A 24,482-nucleotide genomic window follows, 5' to 3' on the forward strand; every position below is an offset into this window, starting at 1 on the left:
GAAGAGGGCCGAGAAATCAGACAAAATATTAAACTCACTAATCGTCAATCTAGAATAACATAATTAACTAAACATTACTTTGGCTTGAGCGGATATTGCCAAATGTGTCATGTTGCCAGCACTGATGTAAAAACCTGGTAAAGTATTAAAAATTCATGGCATTTCATTTTCAAAATGTTTCAAAATATTATTACAATTAGCAGGTTTTCACATGTCCACAATTTCACATTTCCGACCTATTAAAGTCCTTTAGTCCTCATGCATGCGAACTCTTAATCACTCACAGAGCAATGGCTAAATTTAGCTCAGTACGGCACGCATGTTATTTTCTTGCCGTTGTATAAATAATCAAGTAATAATTAAAGTTGAAGTGCCTGAGCTTAACCAGAGGCTAAATCTAAAAGAAATGCATAAGTTACAACACTAGCATATTCATGTTTTAAAGTTACACAGAAACACCAAGAGCTCGTTTGATGCAAGTACAACAGAGAATGGAAATGTCGCCATCTGAAGGAAATGCAAGATAGACTCAAAAAGAAAAGAAAAAGTGCTGCATTTATCGAAAATAGAGTCTTTATTCGTGATTAATTAGGAGCATGTCTTACTACTTGAAATCTTTAAACCATGTTAAATGTCCTAAAATAAATATCAGATAATGGCCTTGCTTTTTTATTCTAATCAAGTTCTCACTACGGACTTGTTTGGTAATATCTAATCTCATAAAGCTACTCTCAGATCATACATTTCAGAATAAGATTACTGGTTTTCTCTCATGTAAATGTGGAATGACCCTTATTTTTATTTTTTTGGGGTGTCTAATAATCCATGTCGTTTGTAATATTCGCTGGTGTAGACTCACAGCCACGTGTAGCAGTCGTCGGATGGCTTTGTTGTTCCCAGATCCGCAGTATGCCATGGCCACTGTGTACATTCCCGAGCGGCGCAGGATGGGGTCCTGTCAGGACAGAGAGATAAAACAGAAGCTCAGTGTGCAGACCAGAGCCTCAGACATCAGCACGCCGCACAGTTAATATATTCACAGAATAAACACAGCTCTCTGGAAACGGCTAAGACTACAAAGCACGCATTCTGCATGGAAAATTGTGTTATGAACCATTACATTTGTATGAAAAATCAGGTACTGCCCTTAAGGTTTTGACTTTAACATTTTCAAAACACCTCCCAGCAAACATTACAATATCTAAAAAGTCATACAAAATGTTAATTAAAAACAGCGCTCACCTTATCTCTGCAGAGGCTCTCGATTAGAGCGTCGGCCTCTTCCATCCTTCCGTACATTACCATGGCGATGCCGACAGCCAATCCGCGCAGGATCTTCTCGTGCTGGGTCTCCTGAGCGTAACCCACCATGTCCTCGATCGCCTGGGCCGACTTTGAGCCCAACATCACCAGCCCCAGAGCAAGACCAGCCGCCTCTCCTGTGACAACACCCATTAACAACATGACAGTGAGCTTAACCTTGAAATATAGACTGGGTTGGTGACCATTTAAAACTGAACGGCATTATGATCAAGTATTCTGGGTGGTCGCTAGGGCTGCACACTTAATCGAGTTTCTAACTGTGATTACGAGTAAGGAAGCCACGATAAAAAAAAAAAAAAAAAGACCACCTACATTATTCTGCGTGCTTAAGAGGTGTGTTTAGAGCATGTTACGCTGTGAGAGGCGAATCACGACTACTCCAGAGAACCAGCACAATAGGAACTACCAGTGTACGCCGAAATAAAGTCTCTCACCTCAGAAAAACAGACTTTCCTGTCCTGTTTATTTTCGCTTTGTGTTATTTTGTGACTGTGGCGGCTCACACCAACATTGTATTAACGAAAACTAGTTTGGGACTGCTATTTAATAACTTAACCTCATAGGCCTACTGCTTATTTATCAGTATTAGCCATATTCTTACAATTTGTGTGTATGTTAAGTAAAAGGGGACCATACTTGTGTGTGTCAACAAATTTTGTGTATAAAATGTATTATAATAGGCCTATATATATATATATATATATATATATATATATATACACCCTAAAAAAGTGGGTCACGGCTTGATGACCATGGGGAAATGTGGGTCCCATTGCCAAACGAGTTGAGAACCATTGGTATAAAGCTATTCAAAACCTCATTCAATGTAAATTGTGATAATCGTAATTAATAAATCGCAATTACAATTTGTAAAACAAGTGGTCACCTTATATTTTAATCATTAGTAATAGTGATGCTTGCCTTAGTGAAATCTACTGACAAAACTGAACCTTTTAATAATCGTGATATAGATTTTTTATATAAGTTGTTTTACGTGCCTGTTACTGCATCATCTTGATAGAGGTTTGATTTGAGCAGATCGTAGACGTCTTGGCGGGCGGTGCCCAGGGCAGCTAAACCGAGACCCAGAGCGCCACCATGACGGACAATCTGCAAAGAATGAACATGGAGAATTATTCCTGCTTTTTTTGGAGTCGCAGTGCTGCAAAAGTTTATCTGAATGCGATTATGCACGTACATCATTACTGGCACTCTTGAGCTGGCTGAGAAGGTAGTCGATGATTTCCCCGCCGTGATTAGCATGGATCAGGCCAAGCGCGTACAGCCCTCCCCCTTCCTGATAGGCTGATCCTGGTGAGGTGTCTTTGGGAAGGTAAGTCGCCATTAGCTGTAGTGCTTCCTTTTCATGGCCCTGGACACAAAAGCAAATGCATTTATCAATGAAAATAAAAACGTAATAACATCAAATAAATTTCTTTATTAAGAAAATATATATATTTCAGGCATTTTCCACAAATAGTACTAAATACAACCTTACTGCTATGCAGGAATGACCCATGTTTTATAGCATAGTAATTAAAATAGTTTTTACAACAATGAATTAAATCACTTCATGTCAAAATAGACATAATAAAATCATGATTTTACTAAAACACACAAACATTTGTGGTGTTTAAATTTAGTTATAATTAAGAATGTTTAAATATATGTAATGGTTCTCACTACTAACAAACATCTAAATACACATCTAAATAAACGAACATCTAAAAGAAACATCTAAACAAACAAAAGAAACATCCAAACAAACAAACCAGGGTTTTTCCTGGGTCAAAATTGGTCTTCGGTGGTGGCTGACCGACATGGTCATCCACACACAGCAAAGAGTCCTCTAGTACCCACATGATCCGCAAGCCCAATATTGACAATAAATGTTAAATTTAAAATAAATACAAAGAAACAGTTTGTGATTTTTTTTCTTAAAGAAAAGAAAGTAATTAAATGAACAAATATGAAAATAAAACAAAACATAGACTTCACTGTATAAATTATACATTGATACTTATTAAAGCTAAAGTTATCAGTGAAGAGCAGTGAGTGATTTTCTCTTTGCATTTTGTTGTCTTATTAGGGATAGTTCTCCTAAAAATTCAAATTATCATAATTTACTCTCTCAAGTTGTTTTAAACTCGAATAAGTTTCTTTCTTCTGTTGAAAATAAAAGTTATTTGGAAGATTGTGGGTAACCAAACAGTTGATGTACCCCAGTGACTTCCATAGTATATTCTCCTATGAAAGTCAATGGGGATCAGCTACTGTTTGGATAGCCACATTCTTCAAAATATTAATATTAGAAAAATATTAGAAAATATTAGAAGGAAATTAATAGAGGATTGGAACAACATTAGAGTGCATTAATGATGAGATCATTTTCATTTTTGGGTGAACTATCCCTTTAAGGACAAGTGGCAGCGTGTTTACTATAACTACTGTCCCTTTAAGAGTTGCGCGCGACGCGTCTAATATACACGCATTTGACAAGCAGATTTTCTCTCAATTTTCTCAAGTTTGCTTTCACTTTAGACATAACCGACTTTGTTTATATAAACCTTGTGTGTATTTAACAGTATAAGCACAATAAGACTCGAAAGATAACTTAGTCCAGTATCCAGGCGCTGGTAGACAGGCTTTTAGTGCATGTGAGCTTCACAGCACACGTCAGAACAGCGCATCAGCACGCGAATTAAATGTTTAACCGACAAGGCATTAAAGCACATGCAAGTTATGAACTGCAGTGTCCCGTTCCGCTGCGTTAACATTTATGTGAACATACGTCGCGTTGTTTAGTATGTTGGGAGGCGCCAGAACAGATATAGTGCACGATTCTATGATATTTCTTCAAAAGCAGATCGTGGAGACGGTTTAATCGTCCACGATCAAAAATCGTCATATCGCACACCCCTAAAAAACCACTTCAAACTGGATTTTTTTTTTTTTTTTTTTTTGCGTTTATTTAAAGTTATGTCAGCTGCATGTGCGGACTGCTTGTCACAAGCTGTAAGAGAAGATAAGGCAACTTTTTTTGACTGCAATTCACACCCAGCGCTAATTCAGCAAAAATATTCTCCGAATGCACCACGTGAAACATGGATTCGGTCTTCCGACCTTTAGGATCAGTTGATTTTGATGCGAGGGAGAGAGCAAAGACAGAACTGAAGACGGAGAGTGCCCACGCGGGGGTGGGGCGCTGTGATCGTTCTCTCCGTCACTCCGTCAGTAGCCTGCTTCACTCACAAAACCCAATTACTGATCAAATAAGGCTTTGGCGGGACAAAAAATCGTTTTGGCGGCCGCCAAAAAATTTTCAATGTAGGAAAAACCCTGCAAACCATCTAAAACAATAACAAAACATCTGACAACAGAAACCTTAAACAAACAGAAATCGAAAACAAACAAAAACTGATCTAAAACAGACGAAACAGAAATGAAAAACAAACAAAAACTGATCTAAAACAGACGAAACAGAAATTTAAAACAAACAAAAACTGATCTAAAACAGACTAAACAAATCAAAAACAAACAAAAACTGATCTAAAACAGACGAAACAGAAATTAAAAACAAACAAAAACTGATCTAAAACAGACGAAACAGAAATTAAAAACAAACAAAAACTGATCTAAAACAGACGAAACAGAAATTAAAAACAAACAAAAACTGATCTAAAACAGATGAAACAGAAATTAAAAACAAACAAAAACTGATCTAAAACAGACGAAACAGAAATTAAAAACAAACAAAAACTGATCTAAAACAGACGAAACAAATCAAAAACAAACAAAAACTGATCTAAAACAGATGAAACAGAAATTAAAAACAAACAAAAACTGATCTAAAACAGATGAAACAGAAATTAAAAACAAACAAAAACTGATCTAAAACAGACGAAACAGAAATTAAAAACAAACAAAAACTGATCTAAAACAGACGAAACAGGAAAAAAAAGAAAAAAAACTGATCTAAAACAGACGAAACAGAAAAAAAGAAGAAAAAAACTGATCTAAAACAGACGAAACAAATCAAAAACAAACAAAAACTGATCTAAAACAGACGAAACAGGAAAAAAAGAAAAAAAACTGATCTAAACCAGACGAAACAGGAAAAAAAAGAAAAAAAACTGATCTAAAACAGACGAAACAGGAAAAAAAGAAAAAACTGATCTAAAACAGACGAAACAGGAAAAAAAAGAAAAAACTGATCTAAAACAGACGAAACAAATCAAAAACTGATCTAAAACAGACGAAACAGGAAAAAAAGAAAGAAAAAAACTGATCTAAAACAGACGAAACAGAAAAAAAAGAAGAAAAAACTGATCTAAAACAGACAAAACAGAAATTAAAAACAAACAAAAACTGATCTAAAACAGACGAAACAGGAAAAAAAAGAAAAAAAAACTGATCTAAAACAGACGAAACAGAAAAAGAAGAAGAAAAAACTGATCTAAAACAGACGAAACAGAAATTTAAAACAAACAAAAACTGATCTAAAACAGACGAAACAGAAATTAAAAACAAACAAAAACTGATCTAAAACAGACGAAACAGAAATCAAAAACAAACAAACAGAAATCTAAATCAAACAAACCTGAAACAACAGAAAAAAAAAAAAAAACTGAAACCGACAGAAATCTTACAAGAAAAACAAACAGAAATTTGGGACAACAGAATTCTGAATCAGAAAGAGACAAATCTAAAGCAAACAATTCGAAACAGACAGAAATCTGAAACAAATAATTAGAAATCTGACACAGACAAAAAGTAATTTGAAAGAGACCAATCTAAAGCAAACAAACAAACAGAAATCTAAAGCAAACAAACAGAAATCTCAAACAAAAAAACAAACAAATCTAAAACAAACAGGAATGTAAAACAGAGAGAGAGACTGATAGATAACTAAACTGTTCCCTATTTGTGGAAAGTGCCTTGAGCGTATGATGATGTTAACCTTGTGAATGACGCCAAGACTCGCTGTTGCTGTGAATTTGGCCCAATTAGTCGCTCTCGCCAGCCACTCCAGATTCTCTCTGTAACACAAAAAGGAGGCAGTTCTCATCTCAGTGTCCTTATCTACATCAAGAGGCCACATTTCGATGAGTGAGCAGGTGAATGTAGAAACTGTACCGTAGAAACTGGTCACTGGTTGTTCCCGTGTGCATGAATGAGTTTGCTATGACCGTCGCCGTGTGACACACCGAATTTCGCACCGCATCCTGAATGAATCAGGAATAAAACCATACTTAGCTTATGAAGTATACCAACATCTGGGATTGGATTCATGATAATGTCAAAGATCATCAGAGCCGGTTTCTCACCTTTGTGTTTTTGAGAATCATCAGGTCTGTGTTGTTGTTTCGAATGAGGAACTGAAGGTGCAGCTCAATGGCCATTTCGCCACTTAATATTTTGATCATTTTTGAGTTCTGGTCTTTCGGCTCATCCTTCTATTTTAAATACATAATAAAAAAATAAAAAAACATATACACACACTTTATACAAGCCTAATATCTGATGAGTTAAAAGACTGAACGAGAAGACTCACCACTTCCACAGTCTTCCCAGCAGGAGAGCTTCCAGCTTTATCTTCTGTCTCCATTGCGTCACTGAAATATGGACATAGAACATATAAGGAATATGTCATCTCAGAAATATTTTTTTTACTGCGGAAAATACACCACATTTCACTCTCTCAAGGCTGTGAGTTACAATGATTCCCCCATGATTCCCCCATGATTTCCCCAAGAGGCTGAATCTCACAAACACACAAAATCAAAAAAATAAATGGTAAACATTGGCGATGAAACTAAGCCTATTTTTAGAGCGCATTATGATATTTATCACTGTATTACAGTAAAAACGTTGTACAATGTTTTTGAAAGGTAGTACAATAAATACTACCCATGATGATGTATAAAAACTTAAAATATACTTTTTGTAATATGATATTTTCATTAGAGATTGAAAAAAAAAATGACAATATTATAGGGTTGTCACAATATATCGCAACACAAAAAATGCATCAATATGTATCGTGGATAATGACAATATGTGTTGTGCATAATTCGCCCAAAATAAAATTTCTGTGTGAGAAAAAAAAATCACGTTTACAGAGTTTTAGTGTCAGTACTGCATTAAACTACTATATATAATGTTGAATATAATGTATAATAATGCAATGGGGGAATATTTGTGGGTCCTGATACTGTAATGCCAAATGTCTTGTTACCAGTAAAAAGTGGCCTACATTATTTTAAATATATCTAGTCAGAGATCAAGCATATTCCTCTAAAATAATTGTGTATTTTCAGCTTCAGAATCATGAATATTGTTATTCTGGCGTCTCTATTGTCCTGTGCTTTGGGTTTCAGCACCAAGACTAATCCTAATCATTTACACACACAATGTAACACCAAATTCAGCATTTTAATCAAGAGTACATTTTTTTGTTAACCTTTTATCATATATCTTTGAGTATCGCATTAATATCGTATCGTGAGTTCAGTATCGTGATATGTATCGAATGGTGACATGCAGGGTGGGAATTATACCGCGGCCACGGCCGCCGTTGCCCTACACTTTGGCCTTCATGCCCCGTGAAAAAAAAATCATCGTACGGCCACAGTGGCCTGTGTGCCCTGGCCCTGTCTGCCCTGGCCCTGTCCAAGTTCCACCCAAGTAGTCTCTGAACTTCAATTAGTTTGTGGATTCGCGCAGGTGCAGTGTCATAATCACATCGATGATCTCACGCATCAAAACAGCAGTGCAAGAAGCATGTAACGTCAGCACCAACAGAAGAACGACACTCTGTTGTCGAAACTGGGGCATAGATATATACACTCGATTTCGCCTTGGCTACGGCATTCGTTCATGAACTGCCGTAGCCAAGGCGAAATCTATATGTCTATCTATGCACCAGTCTGCGCACACGTCACACAGCAGGAAGCGCGGGCGCCCTCAGATCACTTGGACGTCGCTGTGTTACAAGAGGTAAAAACGATATAAATACTGTTCGTTTTCTCACACAAACCGCTCGTTTCGTGTCTTAGGCCATCAATGTGTACTTATGATGGGGAATTGTTTAATTTGGACGATGGGGAATTGTTTTAATTTGGACTCTGTGGCTGCTCTCTGAGACCGTGACCATAGACCTGCATTATATGACTGACAGACAAGAACGGTTTGACCTAAAAATATCTAAATCTATTTGCTAGTAGATAAGTGCCCTTTTCAGAAAAGGGCCCTATGCAAGGTTCCAGAGGTAACGGCGTCGGCGCACTGAAGCTTTTTTTTTTTTTTTTATAGTTCAGTTACTATAAGATTTAATGTTATTACCTTGACAAACTATAACTTACATCATTAAAAAGATATAAGACTCACGTTTCAGTATTTGACCACTATTGTATTCTGAGAAATTTATATTGACAGTTATGTCTTAATTTGTGTCAGGAGTTATGAAATGCAAAAATGAGTCGATACCTTTAATATGAATTATGAGCGTCAGACGCTCCCATTCATAAAAAACTCCCGTGCTGTCGTCATGAAAGCGATTCACAAAACAACGTCCCTCACGGCTTTTAGCTCAAAAGTGTGCAGATTTGGAGCAATATTGATATATTCTCAGTTTACATCATATTTCTATTGACAGGAATAATATTTTATTGAATTTATAGCCAAATGCGTCGATGTAATCATTATGAGCGCTGTATACTGATGTGCTGTGTTTTCAATTCATACCAGCAGCCTGAGGGCGCTCTACTGAACATTATAGTCCATATTTGAAACACATGAAGAAGAGCGTTCGACAATGCAGGAAATTATTAATTTATTGGCATTTGTGTTGTTTCTGAATGCTTTTATTGGCATTTGTGTTGTTTCTGAATGCTTTTATTGGCATTTGTGTTGTTTCTATTGTTGTGTGAGGGTGTATACCTTCTGGATGTAATGGTGCTCTCTCTCTCATTAAAAAATGTTGTTGTTTTTTTATTAAAAAAGTCATAATCCATGTCTTATTCCAAATTAGGATGTTATGGTATCAATCTGAATGGGAAAACCATCGAATTGTACGATGGCCTTTGTGCCCTGTCATATGGCCTTGGTGCCCCTAAAAAAAAAGAAAAGGTGGAGGCCAAATGGCCTTGCCCCTAAAATTACATAATTCCCACCCTGGTGACATGAGGGTATCGTTACACCCCTACAACATTAGTATCTCTCCTAACACACACACACCCCTGTCATTTTGCTTTAGAAGACATTATTCATCCACTGGGCGTGTATGAATTACTATCATAACTATGTGCTTTTTGAAGCTACAGCATTTTTGGACCCCATTCACTTGCATTACGTAGATTTTTCTGAACACATTGATCAATTTTCACTCATATATCAATAATACACAAGTAGCAAACAAGCATTCATTACCTCAATGAGCTCACTGTTTCTGCATTAAATTATTACATTAAATTTTTTTTCGCTAACTGTGATTATATGTACATTTCTGAAATGCATAACTTATACCTCTGATAGCAGATCACTGTAAAATGTAATGTAGACTCGTGCATTTTCTGTGAAGCTGCTTTGAAATGATGTGTACTGTGAAAAGCGCTATACAAATGAATGTGAATTGAAGGTGAAGACACTGGTGGTGGTTGAGGACATGATTGTAACGCACTTCGGGTGTACAGTACTACATATGAAAAGCGCAATATAAATGCCTCATTCATACACCGATGTGGAACAGGTCAAATGCCCACCTGTCTTTCTCCGGTGTGGGCACAGTGCCCGTGTTGGTGGATCCGGGCACAGCGGGGATGGGCGTGCCGACGGTCCGCAGGTTCTGGATGACCGAGGACAGGAACTGCTGGCTGGCGCTCTCATACAGGTCGAAGCAGATCTGATAGGCCATCAGGAGGTTATCCTCCTTCACCAGCTTCTCCAAAATATCACTCACCGCTTGAGGGTCGTCGAGGAAAATCAGGCACTGCGATGAAAAAGAAAGATGTTAGAGAGGAGCCTCTGGATGCAGGGTAAAGCTGAGGCGCGCTCAGGACAGGTCACCTGGCACACGTTGATGAAGTCCGGCTTCTCCAGGTTCATGTACAGCTTGACGAGGACTCGCAGAACTTCGTTTCGAAACTTCTTGTTCTGCATGAGGGACATGCAGATCTTCAGGCTGTAGGCCAGCAAACCACCAATGTCAGTCTGTAGGACAACAAAACGTGGCAAAAAGGTGAAAGCTGTAAAGCCGTTGAAGTTATGACATCACATCCACAAGTTCACAACATAAAGTCCCCTGTAGTCAATAACTGTATCTCTTAAAAACTCCAAAATGACATATTTAAACCTTTTTTCCTTGCAAAAAAATGTCTTCATGCCTTAAAATATCTTGACTGTAACTCGACACCCTCGCCTCATTTAGTATACGCGGCTCTATGAATATGCAAATGAGCCCCGCCTCCACTCACTCCAGCTCAGAGATCCACTCGAAAGTCGTCAACGAACCTTTATCACGTGACGAAAACGAGACGCAACGTAAATGCTGGTCATGTGACGATAACTATAATCAAATGTATAATGCAATATTGTTGACGAATAAAAACGAGACTAAATGTGGTTTACAAAATAAAAACTATGCTAAAATGTCTCTTCACTTTCGTTGACCAAAACGAGACGAGACGAAATGTTATGACGTTATTTTGTCTCGTTTAGTCGCATTATTATTATTTTGCAGTATTTCTGTTTCCCGTGGCTCACTTCAGGGGCTGCGCAGGCGCAGGCGACGTCACTTCCTCGAGCCCCACTCGCGGCATTATTTAGAAGATGCAGCTGCGGTGAGTTAGCGTAAACGACAACAAACAAAGTTAAGTCTGACGCCCGTTTCACACACACTCTGTGTATGCGGTGCAGGAGCAGCACGCGCTACAGTGCTTTCACATATGCTGCGTTTGCAGTGCGTAACTGATCCACGGCTGCACCACGAACACATACTCACTATTTTTATTTAAAATCCAGAAGTTATCAGCTACTTTTATTTATTTATTAAAAGTTGTCAGCATTGCATTGATTCTCTTTGTACGCATATACACTCTTCAACAGACGTAATTCACGTTTAAACAATTTAAACAACGTATTATTCAATGCATTACTTTTATATAGATTTATATATTAAGTTGCTCAAGCAAGTGGTAAAATATTTAACCATGTACTTACATTAAAAATCGCAAACATTTTAAATTAAAACTTAAATTGACATTTTTTTTTATTTAATACAATAAATCTTGCATGTCACGAAGAACTTGCTTTTCCACGTCCACGAATGAGACGAGTGTTACTTTTCTGTTCGCTATTTTTGCTATTTTCCCATAGTGGTGCACTATATCGACTGGGTTAAATAGAATTGCATTACTAAAAAGAGACTAAAATACAATTTTGATTGACTAAAACTAAACTAAACGTCATCCGTTTTCGTCGACTAAAACTAGACGAAAATAGTCATGGATAATTCCGACTAAAATGCTCAGACTTTCAGTCGACTGGAACTTGACTACACTAAAGAGAGAGTATGAACGTGACTAAAGCTAATAAAAACTAAAATGACAGCTTGACACAAAGACTAGACTAAAACTCAAACTAAAACAGGCCGCCAAAAACCACACTAGCTTCTGCTTCACGAGATGAGGACACACACGTGTGTAATTTTCTGGGTCATGAAAAAGTCTGGGTTTGTGATATATTTCCTTCTTCCTTTCCTGCAAAATGCTCGCTCGGTCTGGATGTGCTTAAATCTGCATTGAGGATGCGTTCCTGTCACGTTTCACACATGCGCACTTCAATAAGCCGACAGAGAAGAGGTTAACGCCGTGCAAAATCAGAGTAAGAGGCAAAAAATGATCTGTGTCGACCCGGTTTATGGCGAAAACGTGTTTCTGCGCTTCCATGACCACGAGCGCTGTCGGCTTATTCTGCATAATTGGATGTTTTTAAATAAACACTGACAAAAAACTATACAAGTTTTAAGGCTGGACGATATATATAACACTGATATGAGTGATATTAGACCTATATTGTATCTATATAAAGCGTTCACATGCACATTTGCTGTATGTATTTCCCCGGCGTGGAAATCAGGCTCATATAAATGTCAGGAAACATGTTCCTGCTGCGTGTCAATATCCACGGATCACTGGATCTTTGGTAAGTTGTAAGGAACACTATATCAAGTCCGACCTTTAGTTTAAACTGGTAATGGTTTGTTTTACTCGTGTTTCCACAGTTTCCACAGTTAACTCGCATCACGCAGCAGCTCTTCTGCCACTCAGTCCGTGTTTCGGCGGGAAAGAGACGTCAATATTGATTATATTTCGCTATACTGCACACTCATGAACCGCACACTCTTAACCGGTGACCTCGGCGACACTACGATCCAGCAATATGAAGATATGCAGATGAGCAGCTTACAGATTCCAGGACGGTCTTCTCAAAGATGTCCAGGCGTCGGGTCTCCAGCGCGATGCCGATGGCCTGTTTGTACTTGTGATCTCCCAGGCAGCGCTGGAACATCTTGTTGACGATCCCCTCCAGACGAGGATCGATGCTTTTCTTCTCCTCGTCCTCCGGCAGCTCGGCGTTCCCAACGCGCAGTTTGGTGTAGTGATCGATACACTTGGCTGATGGGCGAAAAGAATATATATATACACTCAGAGTCGCATTTATTTTGATCATTTATGAATTACAACTTGAAACCGCGATACATTTCTTCAGGATTAGCCGATCCCTCACCAATAATGGTCTCCACATATTCGGAGTCGTCGGTGACGTTGAAGAGGTCTCCAGCCCCCAGCGCGTAGTTTAGAGACTCGTCGAAAGCCCCGAGGTGGTAAAAGACTTTGGACGCCACCAGTGCGGCAAACTCTCTGCTCCGAAACGTCTCGTCCTCATACAGGACCTCGCTGACGGAGGAAAACACGTTTCGTTAGCATCTAAAACACTCGTATGAAAGGTTTCAGCATGAGCTTATTAATGTCTTCATTTACAGACATTTCATTTATAATAATAAGAGAAAATTAAGACTGGCTGCTCTTTTCTATATGCTTTCAATATTATAGAAAAGATCAACTCGGATATTGTTTATCATTTATTCTTGTGTTCCATGAAAGGAAGAAGCTACAGTACAAATGAAAAAGAGGGGTTTCCCTATTCAATATGGGTAAAACAAACATTCAATATGAAATTATTATTATTATTATAGGTGGTGGTTGAGGAGATCCATATGTAAAGTGCTTTGAGTATTGAGAAAAGAGCTATCTAAATGTGATGAACCTTAATATTATTGTCAATTATTATTACTGTTGTTATTCAGGATATTTTTTTTATTTTATTTTTCATCAACAATTTAATATTTTTGCACTGTAAAATAAAAAAACAAGTACTTAATTATTAATAGTTTTATAATATTTTTTTCTATTTTATTATTTAATAAAAAAAATCAATACAGAAAAAACTATTGCATGTACAGTAATAAATAAAACAAGCATTTACTAATTATTGTTAGCATCATAATTATATTCAATAAGTCAATATTAAGAAATATTGCTATTGCAGTAGCCGTATTTCACAGTAAAATACGAATATATTTAATTATTAATATAATAATTATATATTTATATATTACTACTGCAATAGTACTATCGTAAACTAAAATACAAAATTAGTTTTAATTATTAGTAGCATAATATTAATTACAATAAAAAGCAGTATTATTATTTTACAGTAAAATTACAATAATATTTTCTTCTTGGATGTATGCGATTCACACGGGTTATACTTTTCATGTTAGAAAATACAGAAATCAATGTACATTTTTTTCATATTTATGGCAATTTTTGGGTGAACGCCTTCAGAAATGAGCCACGATCATCATCACGATACTTACATTTTGTCTACGGACTCAGAGATCTCTGCCCAAAAGTCGTTGACGATGGAGTTCAGTTTGTGTAGAGCGAACTCCTTAAAAAGAAGAACAAAATATTGTTAATAACCAGATCCATATTAATAAGCATGTGTGCGTGTGTGTGTTTGAGCAGATCCCGTACCTTGAGCTGTGGCTCATCTTCATCCAGGAGGGAAATGATACCAGCTACAAAACAGCAAACCAGCCATCAGTACAGTATATATACAGTCTTATCCTGCTCTCTGTCTATTTATATGTATTTACTGTATATATATTTAACGTTATCTGTGTGTAAATAAATATATTGTTCAAAATGCAAGTATAACTTTGATGAAAGAACTTTTGATCCACTACAAATGTTGACTACTATATATATATATATATATATATATATAAAGCCTGTATGTCCATCTGTCTTCATATCAGTCCCTCTATCCGTGTTACAAGGCTAACGTTTAGCAACAATGACATGACAGATCTGCTAAATAACAACCTCAGACATGCGTTTTAATTCAAACTAACATATAAATGGCTTTTTGACATTATTTATATAGTCAAAACAATGTTGAGACACATATATCAGATCTACTTTTCAATAATCGCGCTATTTTGCCGATGTAAACAAACCACAGCAGTGAAAACACCACGAGAAATGACATTAGCAAACCTTTACACTATCACCACCGCCTTTACGCGCTGAAGTAGCACATACAGCACACTTATAACTGAAAATATATTCGCATTAAACACAGATATAGTTGTGAAGCTCGTCGAGGTTTAGCGGCGTGTGTTAGCCGTTAGCTGTGTGACTCAGCTAAATCAAACGCGCACTCGCATTCACTCACCGGCTGAAGTGATCATGTCTGCTTGCGACGGTCACTGGATCTCCTCCAGCACAGTGATTTAAACACACAAACAGTATTAAGAAGAATAACGTCTATTTGACTGTCAATGAAACTGTGAGCGCTCGAGCGATCGACTGCTGTTACAGCAGCGGCACAAACTCATCTGACTGAAGGAGCGCTTCTAACGCCGGAACGCCGGAAACAGCGCCTGAACATACGAGTTGTCATTTAGTATAAAATCACATGCTGCAGAACACGTGAAGGTGGTGAGAAGCAGATATTATACAACTATTCTTTTATGGGTAATATCAGTTATTTTTAAATGAATATATTGGATGTGTAAGGCATGTAGTGATTGTTTCCAGACAGGCTTTGGAGCGGCCAGCCCCGTCAGTGGCTCTTCTTCTCTGCCGTTCAGTGAAGGCTGAGTGGTTCGCCATGCCACTCTGTGGTCCAAGATGGAACAAATCTCCTTCTGTTACATCTAAAATAACTGTAGCCCATTTCCGAAATCATAATTGGGTTAATCATAATTCTGAAGAAAAAAAATTGATTATATATATATATATGACAATATTAGTAAAAAAATACAAAAACGACATAAAAAGTCAAAATTCTTACAGAAAAGTGAGAATTATGACATAAAAAGTCATAATTATGAGATAAAAATCGGACATTAATGAGATATAAGAGATATAAGTCAAATTTATGACTCATAATTTTGACTTTTTATGTTACAATTTCAAATATCTCAAGATGGAACAAATCTCCTTCTGTTACATCTATAATAACTGTAGCCCATTTCTGAAATCATAATTGGGTTAATCATAATTCTGAAGAAATTATTTTTTATTATATATATATATATATATATATATATATATATATATATATATATATATATATATATATATATATGACATCATTAGTTTAAAAAAACGAGATAAAAAGTCAAAATTCTTACAGAAAAGTGAAAATTATGACATAAAAAGTCATAATTATGAGAAAAAAATCGGAAATTATGAGATATGTCAAATTTATGACTCATTTTGACTTTTTATGTTACAATTTCAAATATCTCATAATTATGACTTAGTATCTCATAATTTCCACTTTTTATCTCATAACTTGTCATCATTTAGATTTTTGTCATAATTCTGATTTACAAAAGCTTTTTTTTTTTTTGTGGAAATGGGTTTACAGTATTGTACATGTGACACGTTTATTTCAGTGGTTTTAGCAGCTCATAGTTGTAACTTACTGTAAGGCCCGTTATAAGTGTCTGAGGACCCCTAGTGGCCCCGGGTTGAGCACCACTGTGAGAAGCTCACCTAAACGATTCAGTGCGCGAGTCATTCGTTCGAATCATTCTGAATCACAAACCGATTCAGACCATTGCTGTCCGGTGTGATCAATCAACTGAAAAGAACCGACTCAAAAGAGTCACTCATTCACGAACATTGATTGAGTAGTTCAGATTGTAAACAGCCAGCAGAAAATCCCAAATATTATTTAGCCTGTTCTGTACGCAGTACGTATAAATAAAACCTGTTTTAACTAACAAGAATCTATGGAAGCCCATTTCTGCCACATTAAAAAACAAGTTATGCGTTGTTAAATCTTAATTATGACATAAAAAGTCAAACTTATGACATAAAAAGGCAAAATTCTGATGTACTAAATCAATTGTGAAATAAATAAAAAATTAATTATGAGATTAAAAATTCTAAATTATTATAACTTTGAAATTTTCAGATACTAAGTATTAATTATGATGAGATAAAAGGCGAAATTATGGAGTACAGTCATAATTATGAGATAAAATATTAAATTATGGTGTACTCATTCCTTTAGGTAAACATTTGAAATTGAGATACTAAGGCATAATTAAGAGATAAAATATGAAATTATGGTGTACTCATTTTTTATGAGGTAATATTTTGAAATTGAGATTCTAAGTCATAATTATAATGTATTCAGTCATAATTATGAAATAAAAAGTCAAACTATGATGTACTCAGTTATTATGAGGTAAAAAAGTAGAAAATATGTGATTAAAGTCAAAATTTAGACAAATTTGAAATTATGAAATACTCAGTCATAATTGTGATATAAAAAGACATTATGGTGTACTCAGTCATAATTTAGATAAAAAGTCGAAATATGATGTACTCAGTCATAATTATGATATAAAAAGACAATATTATGGTGTACTCAGTCATAATTTAGATATAAAAAGTCGAAATATGATGTACTCAGTCATAATTATGATATAAAAAGACAAAATTATGGTGTACTCAGTCATAATTTAGATAAAAAGTCGAAATATGATGTACTCAGTCATAATTATGATATAAAAAGACAACATTATGGTGTACTCAGTCATAATTTAGATATAAAAAGTCGAAATATGATGTACTCAGTCATAATTATGATATAAAAAGACAACATTATGGTGTACTCAGTCATAATTTAGATATAAAAAGTCGAAATATGATGTACTCAGTCATAATTATGATATAAAAAGACAACATTATGGTGTACTCAGTCATAATTTAGATATAAAAAGTTGAAATATGATGTACTCAGTCATAATTATGATATAAGATGACAACATTATGATGTACTCAGTCATAATTATGATAAAAAAAGACAACATTATGATGTACTCATTCATAATTATGATAAAAAAAGACAACATTATGATGTACTCAGTCATTATGATATAAGATGACAACATTATGACGTACTCAGTCATAATTGAGATAAAAAGTAAAAAATATGATGTACTCAGACTTTGTCACAATTCACTTTTTGTCATAATTTTTTACTTTTTGTCATAATTATGATAAAAAATAAAAAAAAGTCATCATTAAAGGGAAGTTGCGCTAGTCTTTTCTTCCCTGTTGTGCCGAATATCCGAGTGAAATGCTTCTGTAACAAGATCAAATGTGGGCGGGGCTTAATTTAGTCCACAGGGATTGATGGATGGCTGTGGTTTGCTATTGGTGGATCTGATGTGATTGACAGGTTATAGCCCCGCCCGAGGGAGAGTACGCTATTTTTATTAAAGAAAATGAGGGCACGTGAATAAAATAAAACAATGATGTGCACAGCTATATCAGTGCACAGCCATATTCAATAAAAAAAAAACACAAACAGCAACTGTCCATTTTGATTTCATGGTGACTTTTAATTTTTTCAAGTATTCAAGATTATGGTTTATGAGCCACTGGAATAGTTTCTGAACAGCTACAATTCATTTCCTTGGTTAGTTCAGAATCGCATGAGGGAATAGTGCAAAACTTACTGACGGTGATGCAACAAAGTGTTTCTTTAATTTATAATAAAAGCAATTAATACATTACAGTCATTCACAGTGTTCAGCAATAGATGATTTAACACTAATAAGCAGTGAGACTTCCTTCTGATATCAAACATCATGAATAATGCAGTAGCAGCCTATTGTCGCCTTCATTTCTCGACTGGTAAGCTATAGTGCAAGAATAAACGACCTGAGTCGAGCACAGACAAGTAGTGTGAGGCTTGCTTTTCCGCCATCTCGGTGTCTGGCGTCATTGAGCCGAGGGCTTCGTCTGCAAGGGAATTCCTTCTTCGCCTGGGTTTGGATTCGCTGCGAGAGCAAAGAGATTGCACAGTTAATCAATAGAGAAACAACTGTTTTTGAAACCAAATGCGAATGAACGTCATACTGTTGGTGTTGATGTCGGCCTGTCCTCTGCGGCGCTTCCTGAACATTCCTGGTAAACATTTCAGGGGCCAAAACACACCGCTTTTACTGCCAGCGCCGCTGTCTGCAACATAAAGAGCCATTGAGACGGGACTCATTAGAAGCATTCTTTCTTTCTCTGCTTCTTCTTGGGGCCTCCGTTCATTATAATTCCCCAAATCATGTGACGCATGAACAGAGGAGGCGTGACAACAAACCCAACAGGCGTATGAGAAAATCGAACGGTTCTTTATAGTGGAAAAGGTTATTTAGATTATATAAATGTTCTTCATACTAAGAAAAAAAAAGCTTTTTTTAAGAGCTGTACACTGAAGGGTTCTTTGGGGAACCACAATGGTATGGCCAAATGCTGTCTAGGTAGGGAGCTTACTAGATCTTCTAGTCTCAAAAGACTACAATGGCTTCATTTTCCAATGGCTTGTTGCCGAAAATAAGCTCTATGACCAAATAAAGCTGGTTCCTTACACATTTTGTTCATCAAGATGATCTTGTACACAAATGAGCACAACTTTTATGAATTTTGAAGCCTAAATACATTTGGCTAGAGCTGCACGACTCTGGATTATTATTTTTATTTTTAAATAGAGATCGCTATTCTCCCATGTTTCTGAACGGACAAAATAAAATGTAATTTACTAGAGGTTCTGACAACATGTTAATTGCTGCTGTCTATTTTAAAATATTTAATTAATTAGTTGTTTTTTTTTTCTGTATCAATGAATGAGTCAATGACTCGCTCATAAAGGCTTCACTTGTTTCATTACTTAATGAATCAGTTTTTTGAAGAATCTCTTGAATGAATGATTCAATGACTCACTCATAAAGGCTTCACTTGTTTCATTACTTAATGAATCAGTTTTTTGAAGAATCTCTTGAATGAATGATTCAATGACTCGCTCATAAAGGCTTCACTTGTTTCATTACTTAATGAATCAGTTTTTTGAAGAATCTCTTGAATGAATGATTCAATGACTCGCTCATAAAGGCTTCACTTGTTTCATTACTGAATTAATAAGTGTTTTTGAAGAATCTCTTGAATGAATGATTCAATGAGTCACTCAAAGGCTTCACTTGTTTCATTTCTTGAATGAATCAGCTTTTTGAACAAATCTCTTGAATGAATGATTCAATGACTCGCTCATAAAGGCTTCACTTGTTTCATTACTGGATGAATCAGCTTTTTGAACAAATCTCTTGAATGAATGATTCAATGACTCGCTCATAAAGGCTTCACTTGTTTCATTACTGGATGAATCAGCTTTTTGAACAAATCTCTTGAATGAATGATTCAATGACTCACTCATAAAGGCTTCACTTGTTTCATTACTGAATGAATCAGCTTTTTGAAGAATCTCTTGAATGAATGATTTAATGACTTGCTAGATTTGAATGTTTGCTGTGACTGTACTTGTCAAAGGTTTAATAGACATAACCGAATCACTGTCATTTAGGAATAAGATCCCGTGCGTGATCGCGATCTTTTAACGATTAATCGTGCAACTCTTCAAACAGCAATAGAAAAAAGCTTAAAGGGATGGCTCGGAGTAAAATCAACCTAGGGTCCTTTGCACCATGACCTCGCGTCAAACACCCCCCATAAGCCTTTTTCCCCTTTGTTGAACATTATTAAAGTTAGAGCTTATTTAGAGACATCAGCCGAATGGCTTAGTGCAGGCGCTAATGGCTCCAAGGCTGTATCTGGTAAATTACCCCACTAATAATGCCCAGAATGGTGCCAAACTTCTACAGTAGTACAAATAGGTTCTGTACTCATAAAACGAGGCATTGGAAAGTTTGTAAGTACATCAGGAGTTTATTTAAATAACACTTGGCTGACGGCTACTGCTACCGCTAACCCGGACGTCGACGTCACTTCCGTGATTTGGGAAAAGCCCGTAAAAGTCCTTTGCAAAACTCACAAGTGTAAGGGAAAATCTAGTGAATTTAACACTCCATAGAAACTTAGTGTTAACTAATAATCGTTGCAAACTGGTACTACCAACGAAATATTAGTGCATTCCTGGAACTGGGCGTCACTGCCCTACATCCTTATGCATCGCTTTCTGCCAGGACTTTAACGTGCTTTTCCCAAATCACGGAAGTGATGTCGACATCCGGGTTAGCGTTAGCATTAGCCATCAGGCAAGTGTTATTTAAATAAACTCCTGATGTACTTACAAACTTTCCAATGCCTCGTTTTATGAGTACAAAACCTATTTGTACTACTGTAGAAGTTTGGTACCATTCTGGGCATTATTAGTGGGGTAATTTACGAGATACAGCCTTGGATCCATTAGCGCCTGCACTAAACCATCCGGCTGATTTCTCTAAATAAGCTCTAACTTTAATAATGTTCGACCAAGGGAATAAAGGCTTCTGGAGGGTGTTTGGCAGGTCATGGTGCAAAGGTCATGGTGCAAAGGACCCTAGGTTGATTTTACTCAGAAACCATCACTTAACGAACAACAACATAATTGCACGGTTGCACCACCACTACATTTCTGACAAATCTTTAAGTCTTTATTTAGGAAAGTTTAAGTTTTAATAGTTTGCAAGAGCACGAGTAGACGAGTCTGTAAAAGCAAATTAGTGAGTAGATGAGTATTTGTGTTTGATGACGTTTAATGTCCCTGACAACCTCTGTAAGTACCAATTATCTCCTTGTTAGACATGACACAAGCTTAAAAAAAAAAAATCTCATAAAAAAAACCTTAATTTTATGAAATGCTGATTTTGCATGAATTTATGTGATGAAATTTGTGAATACATTTTTTCACAGAATTGCATGATATTAAGTCACAATTGTGCGATAAACTCACAAGTGTGTTTTATAAAGTCAGAATTGCGAGATATAAAGTCAGTGTTTTTTTCCTCAGAATTGTACTTTATAGCTCTCAATTGTAAGTTTATATAATATTATATTATAATATTATAAAATAATTTTAAAGATAATTGTGACTTTTTTCTCACAATTGCGTTCACAACACATCTCGCAATTCTGAGAAAAAAAAAAAAAGTCAAGAATTGTGAGATAAAATGTCACAATTATCTTTAAAATTATTTTATTCCATGGCGGAAACAAGCTTCCATACAAAAGATGGGAGGGAAAATTATAGCCTAAGTCAGTGCTTTTGCGTTCTCTCGAGCAACTTTGCGTTCACTCGCAAAACCTTTTGAGCTCTTTGTGAGCGAACGCAAAGTTTCTCGGCAGAACGCAAACCGTTTTTGAGAGGGAATGCAACGTTTTTGGCTTAAAGCAAATGTTTTGGCGAGGGAATGCAAAATTTCTCGAGAGAACACAAAACATTTGTGAGAGAACGCAAAGCACTGACAAACAATTGTTCCTCCACCTCATTTTTTTTATACTTCACCATGTCCCCTTTTGGACATCGGACCTCATTTACAAGGTAGCCTGTGTGTTATTTATCAGTGGAGACAGTTTATAAAAAAATTGTAACCCAGGCTAACAGATACCGTTAACTCGCGCTAGCCTAGCACCGGCGAACTATGCAACTGGAAGGACTGGGTGAACATTTTTGAAAACTGTCTCCACTGATAAATAACACACAGGCTAACTTGTAAATGAGGTCCGATGTCCAAAATTCTGAACCACCCCTTTAAGGTCTCTGTAGGAAAGTGATGGCCAAAGAGTGCACTAGGCTGACCTGCAGACATTGAGGACTTCACAGCCCGGCAGGTGCTCAATCTGATCTCCTGCAACACATCAGGGCACTTTGAGACGTACCGGCCGGTCCATATGGCCTGTTGGGGGTGATTGATAAAAACTGATCGCATTGATCGATCCAGTAAGTACACTGCCTCTTTGCTCTCAGATTGATCGCTGTCCGTGTGCACGAGTCCCAGCAGAGCCGGGCGAAGCGCGTTTCTCTTTAAGCGAGCTCTCACGTCCTTCAGGATCTCCCTCAAACACACCTCGTTCTCCTTAGCACACACATAATCCTGGCTGAAGATGAAGATGATCACGGAGCATTTGATGGCTCTCTGCTTGCCGCCGATGTTTCTGCTTGAACTCACGCTTTTATTCTCGAGTGGATCTGCTTTCTTGCTCTTGGTGCATCGATCATCAGCAACACATGAACTTTGTTCTGATTGGTCGGGAATGCAGACGTTTGTTTGGATTTTGATTTCGCCGTTACTGTTGCCAAGACAGTCGTGGATTTGTTCATGCTCCCCGTCATTAAACATATCAGCGACAAAGTCCTGTAAAACGCCGGTGTCTCCTTCAGGTCCGCTCACCTCGCTTATTAAATGAATGTTACTTTTTCCACCGATTTGAAGCAGAATTTGCTGGAATGGATCATCATGCTCGCTTTCAGAGGCCATTACCAATGTCTAACTCCTTTACCAGGCAGCTCGTTTATGCTCTTTAGCACAAGACAGCGTTGTCAAAGCAATTTTAAAGGGCAAACTTACGTGAAAAACTCATTCGCGACCATTTTACATGAAGAACTGCAGAAATCTCTCTGTGAAAGTGGACGTGTCCGCCTCGTGTGTAGGAGGGTTTATTTACACAAGATTGACAAGCTCGCCGTGAAGGTGCTTTGCTTCTGATTGGATAATCAAATATATAGGCGGGGCTTATTTCAACGTGATTGACAGGCTATGAGTTTCCTCTGATTGGCCAAGCATGTGTGTCGATAAGATCTACACAAGACGCTCGCCTTGGAGGTGAAATCTTTTTTCCTAATTATTATTTTTTAAATACACTTTGTGTCGAATTATAACAGTAAGTTAAACAGGCACTATAAATCCCAGAATTACAGGGATATCAAAATCATTGATGTCCTTTAATTTTCTCCCCTTTGATGATGGATCCTTTTCAAAGTTTTAACGGGTATCCGCATTTAAATCCAATAACACAATGTTCTTTTTTTTATTTTATTTTATTTTTATTAAAATATAAAAAAAAAACTTTGCAGGATTTACGATATTATAATAGCCTACTTTGTATTGTATTACCTTATAATACTCAAATAGTAAACAACTATTAATGCTGCTGAGAGGGCGCCGTTAACAATCTCTCTCTATTTTTTCCCTCTTTTTGTTTGTACTAGACTGTTTTGAAAGATATATTAAACTGTCTGAAAACAAAACAGGGTACATTTCCTGTATAATAAAGAGTATAAACTACAATCGCATTTTAGTAAGATAACGGCTTAAATTATTATTATTATTATTATTATTTTACATTTGTATCATTAGATGTTTAAAGGTCCCATATTTTCAAAATTTCCTGTTTTTTTTTCATGATGTAAAATAAATTGATGCACGTCAACTTACTGTATCAGTAGGAAAGCAATAGTTACATAGCTTAGGTCTGTCTGCTAACGTTACAAAGCAGTTAAGTGATTCAAAATCAGTGTATAGCTATTAACGTACATATTTTGGAATTTGACAAAAAAAAAGTCTGAGTTTGTTTACAAACAGTTTAAATTAGCTTAAATCTGCGTGCAGCATTGATGTATATTAATACTCTTACAATTATTTTTCATTATTCAACTGATTTTTTTTTTTCCTTAATTAAAAACTTAAAATGTCAAAGTTAGCTATTAAAAAGCATTCAAACAGGTCCCCTCAGGATATT

General features: G+C 36.4%; 2 protein-coding genes across 2 annotated transcripts in view; both read right to left on the minus strand.

Moving 5' to 3' along the window:
• psmd1 (proteasome 26S subunit, non-ATPase 1) overlaps window positions 1-15,535 on the minus strand; it is a 46,797-nt gene extending 31,262 nt beyond the window's left edge. The window contains exons 1-15 of the mRNA XM_084415760.1: window positions 15,127-15,535; window positions 14,424-14,467; window positions 14,264-14,337; window positions 13,111-13,280; window positions 12,790-12,998; window positions 10,390-10,533; window positions 10,086-10,312; window positions 6,878-6,938; window positions 6,651-6,779; window positions 6,460-6,548; window positions 6,284-6,362; window positions 2,522-2,695; window positions 2,322-2,433; window positions 1,243-1,439; window positions 860-955 (exon numbers count right to left, since the gene is read on the minus strand). Coding sequence (XP_084271886.1) covers window positions 860-955; window positions 1,243-1,439; window positions 2,322-2,433; window positions 2,522-2,695; window positions 6,284-6,362; window positions 6,460-6,548; window positions 6,651-6,779; window positions 6,878-6,938; window positions 10,086-10,312; window positions 10,390-10,533; window positions 12,790-12,998; window positions 13,111-13,280; window positions 14,264-14,337; window positions 14,424-14,467; window positions 15,127-15,142 — 1,821 coding nt within the window. The 5' untranslated portion in view covers window positions 15,143-15,535. The remainder of the gene's footprint in view (window positions 1-859; window positions 956-1,242; window positions 1,440-2,321; window positions 2,434-2,521; window positions 2,696-6,283; window positions 6,363-6,459; window positions 6,549-6,650; window positions 6,780-6,877; window positions 6,939-10,085; window positions 10,313-10,389; window positions 10,534-12,789; window positions 12,999-13,110; window positions 13,281-14,263; window positions 14,338-14,423; window positions 14,468-15,126) is intronic.
• Window positions 15,536-18,559: 3,024 nt separating this feature from the next.
• Window positions 18,560-23,436, minus strand: LOC311294882 (uncharacterized protein). The gene is made up of 3 exons (XM_084415946.1): window positions 22,543-23,436; window positions 18,840-18,941; window positions 18,560-18,760 (listed from the first exon to the last, which is right to left on the minus strand). The coding sequence occupies exons 1-3, from the start codon at window positions 23,219-23,221 to the stop codon at window positions 18,702-18,704; spliced, it is 840 nt and encodes a 279-aa protein (XP_084272072.1). The 5' UTR covers window positions 23,222-23,436; the 3' UTR covers window positions 18,560-18,701.
• Between the last annotated feature and the right edge of the window lie 1,046 nt (window positions 23,437-24,482).

This window comes from Rutilus rutilus (genome assembly GCF_951802725.1).
Source record: "Rutilus rutilus genome assembly, chromosome: 8".
NCBI lineage: Eukaryota > Metazoa > Chordata > Actinopteri > Cypriniformes > Leuciscidae > Rutilus > Rutilus rutilus.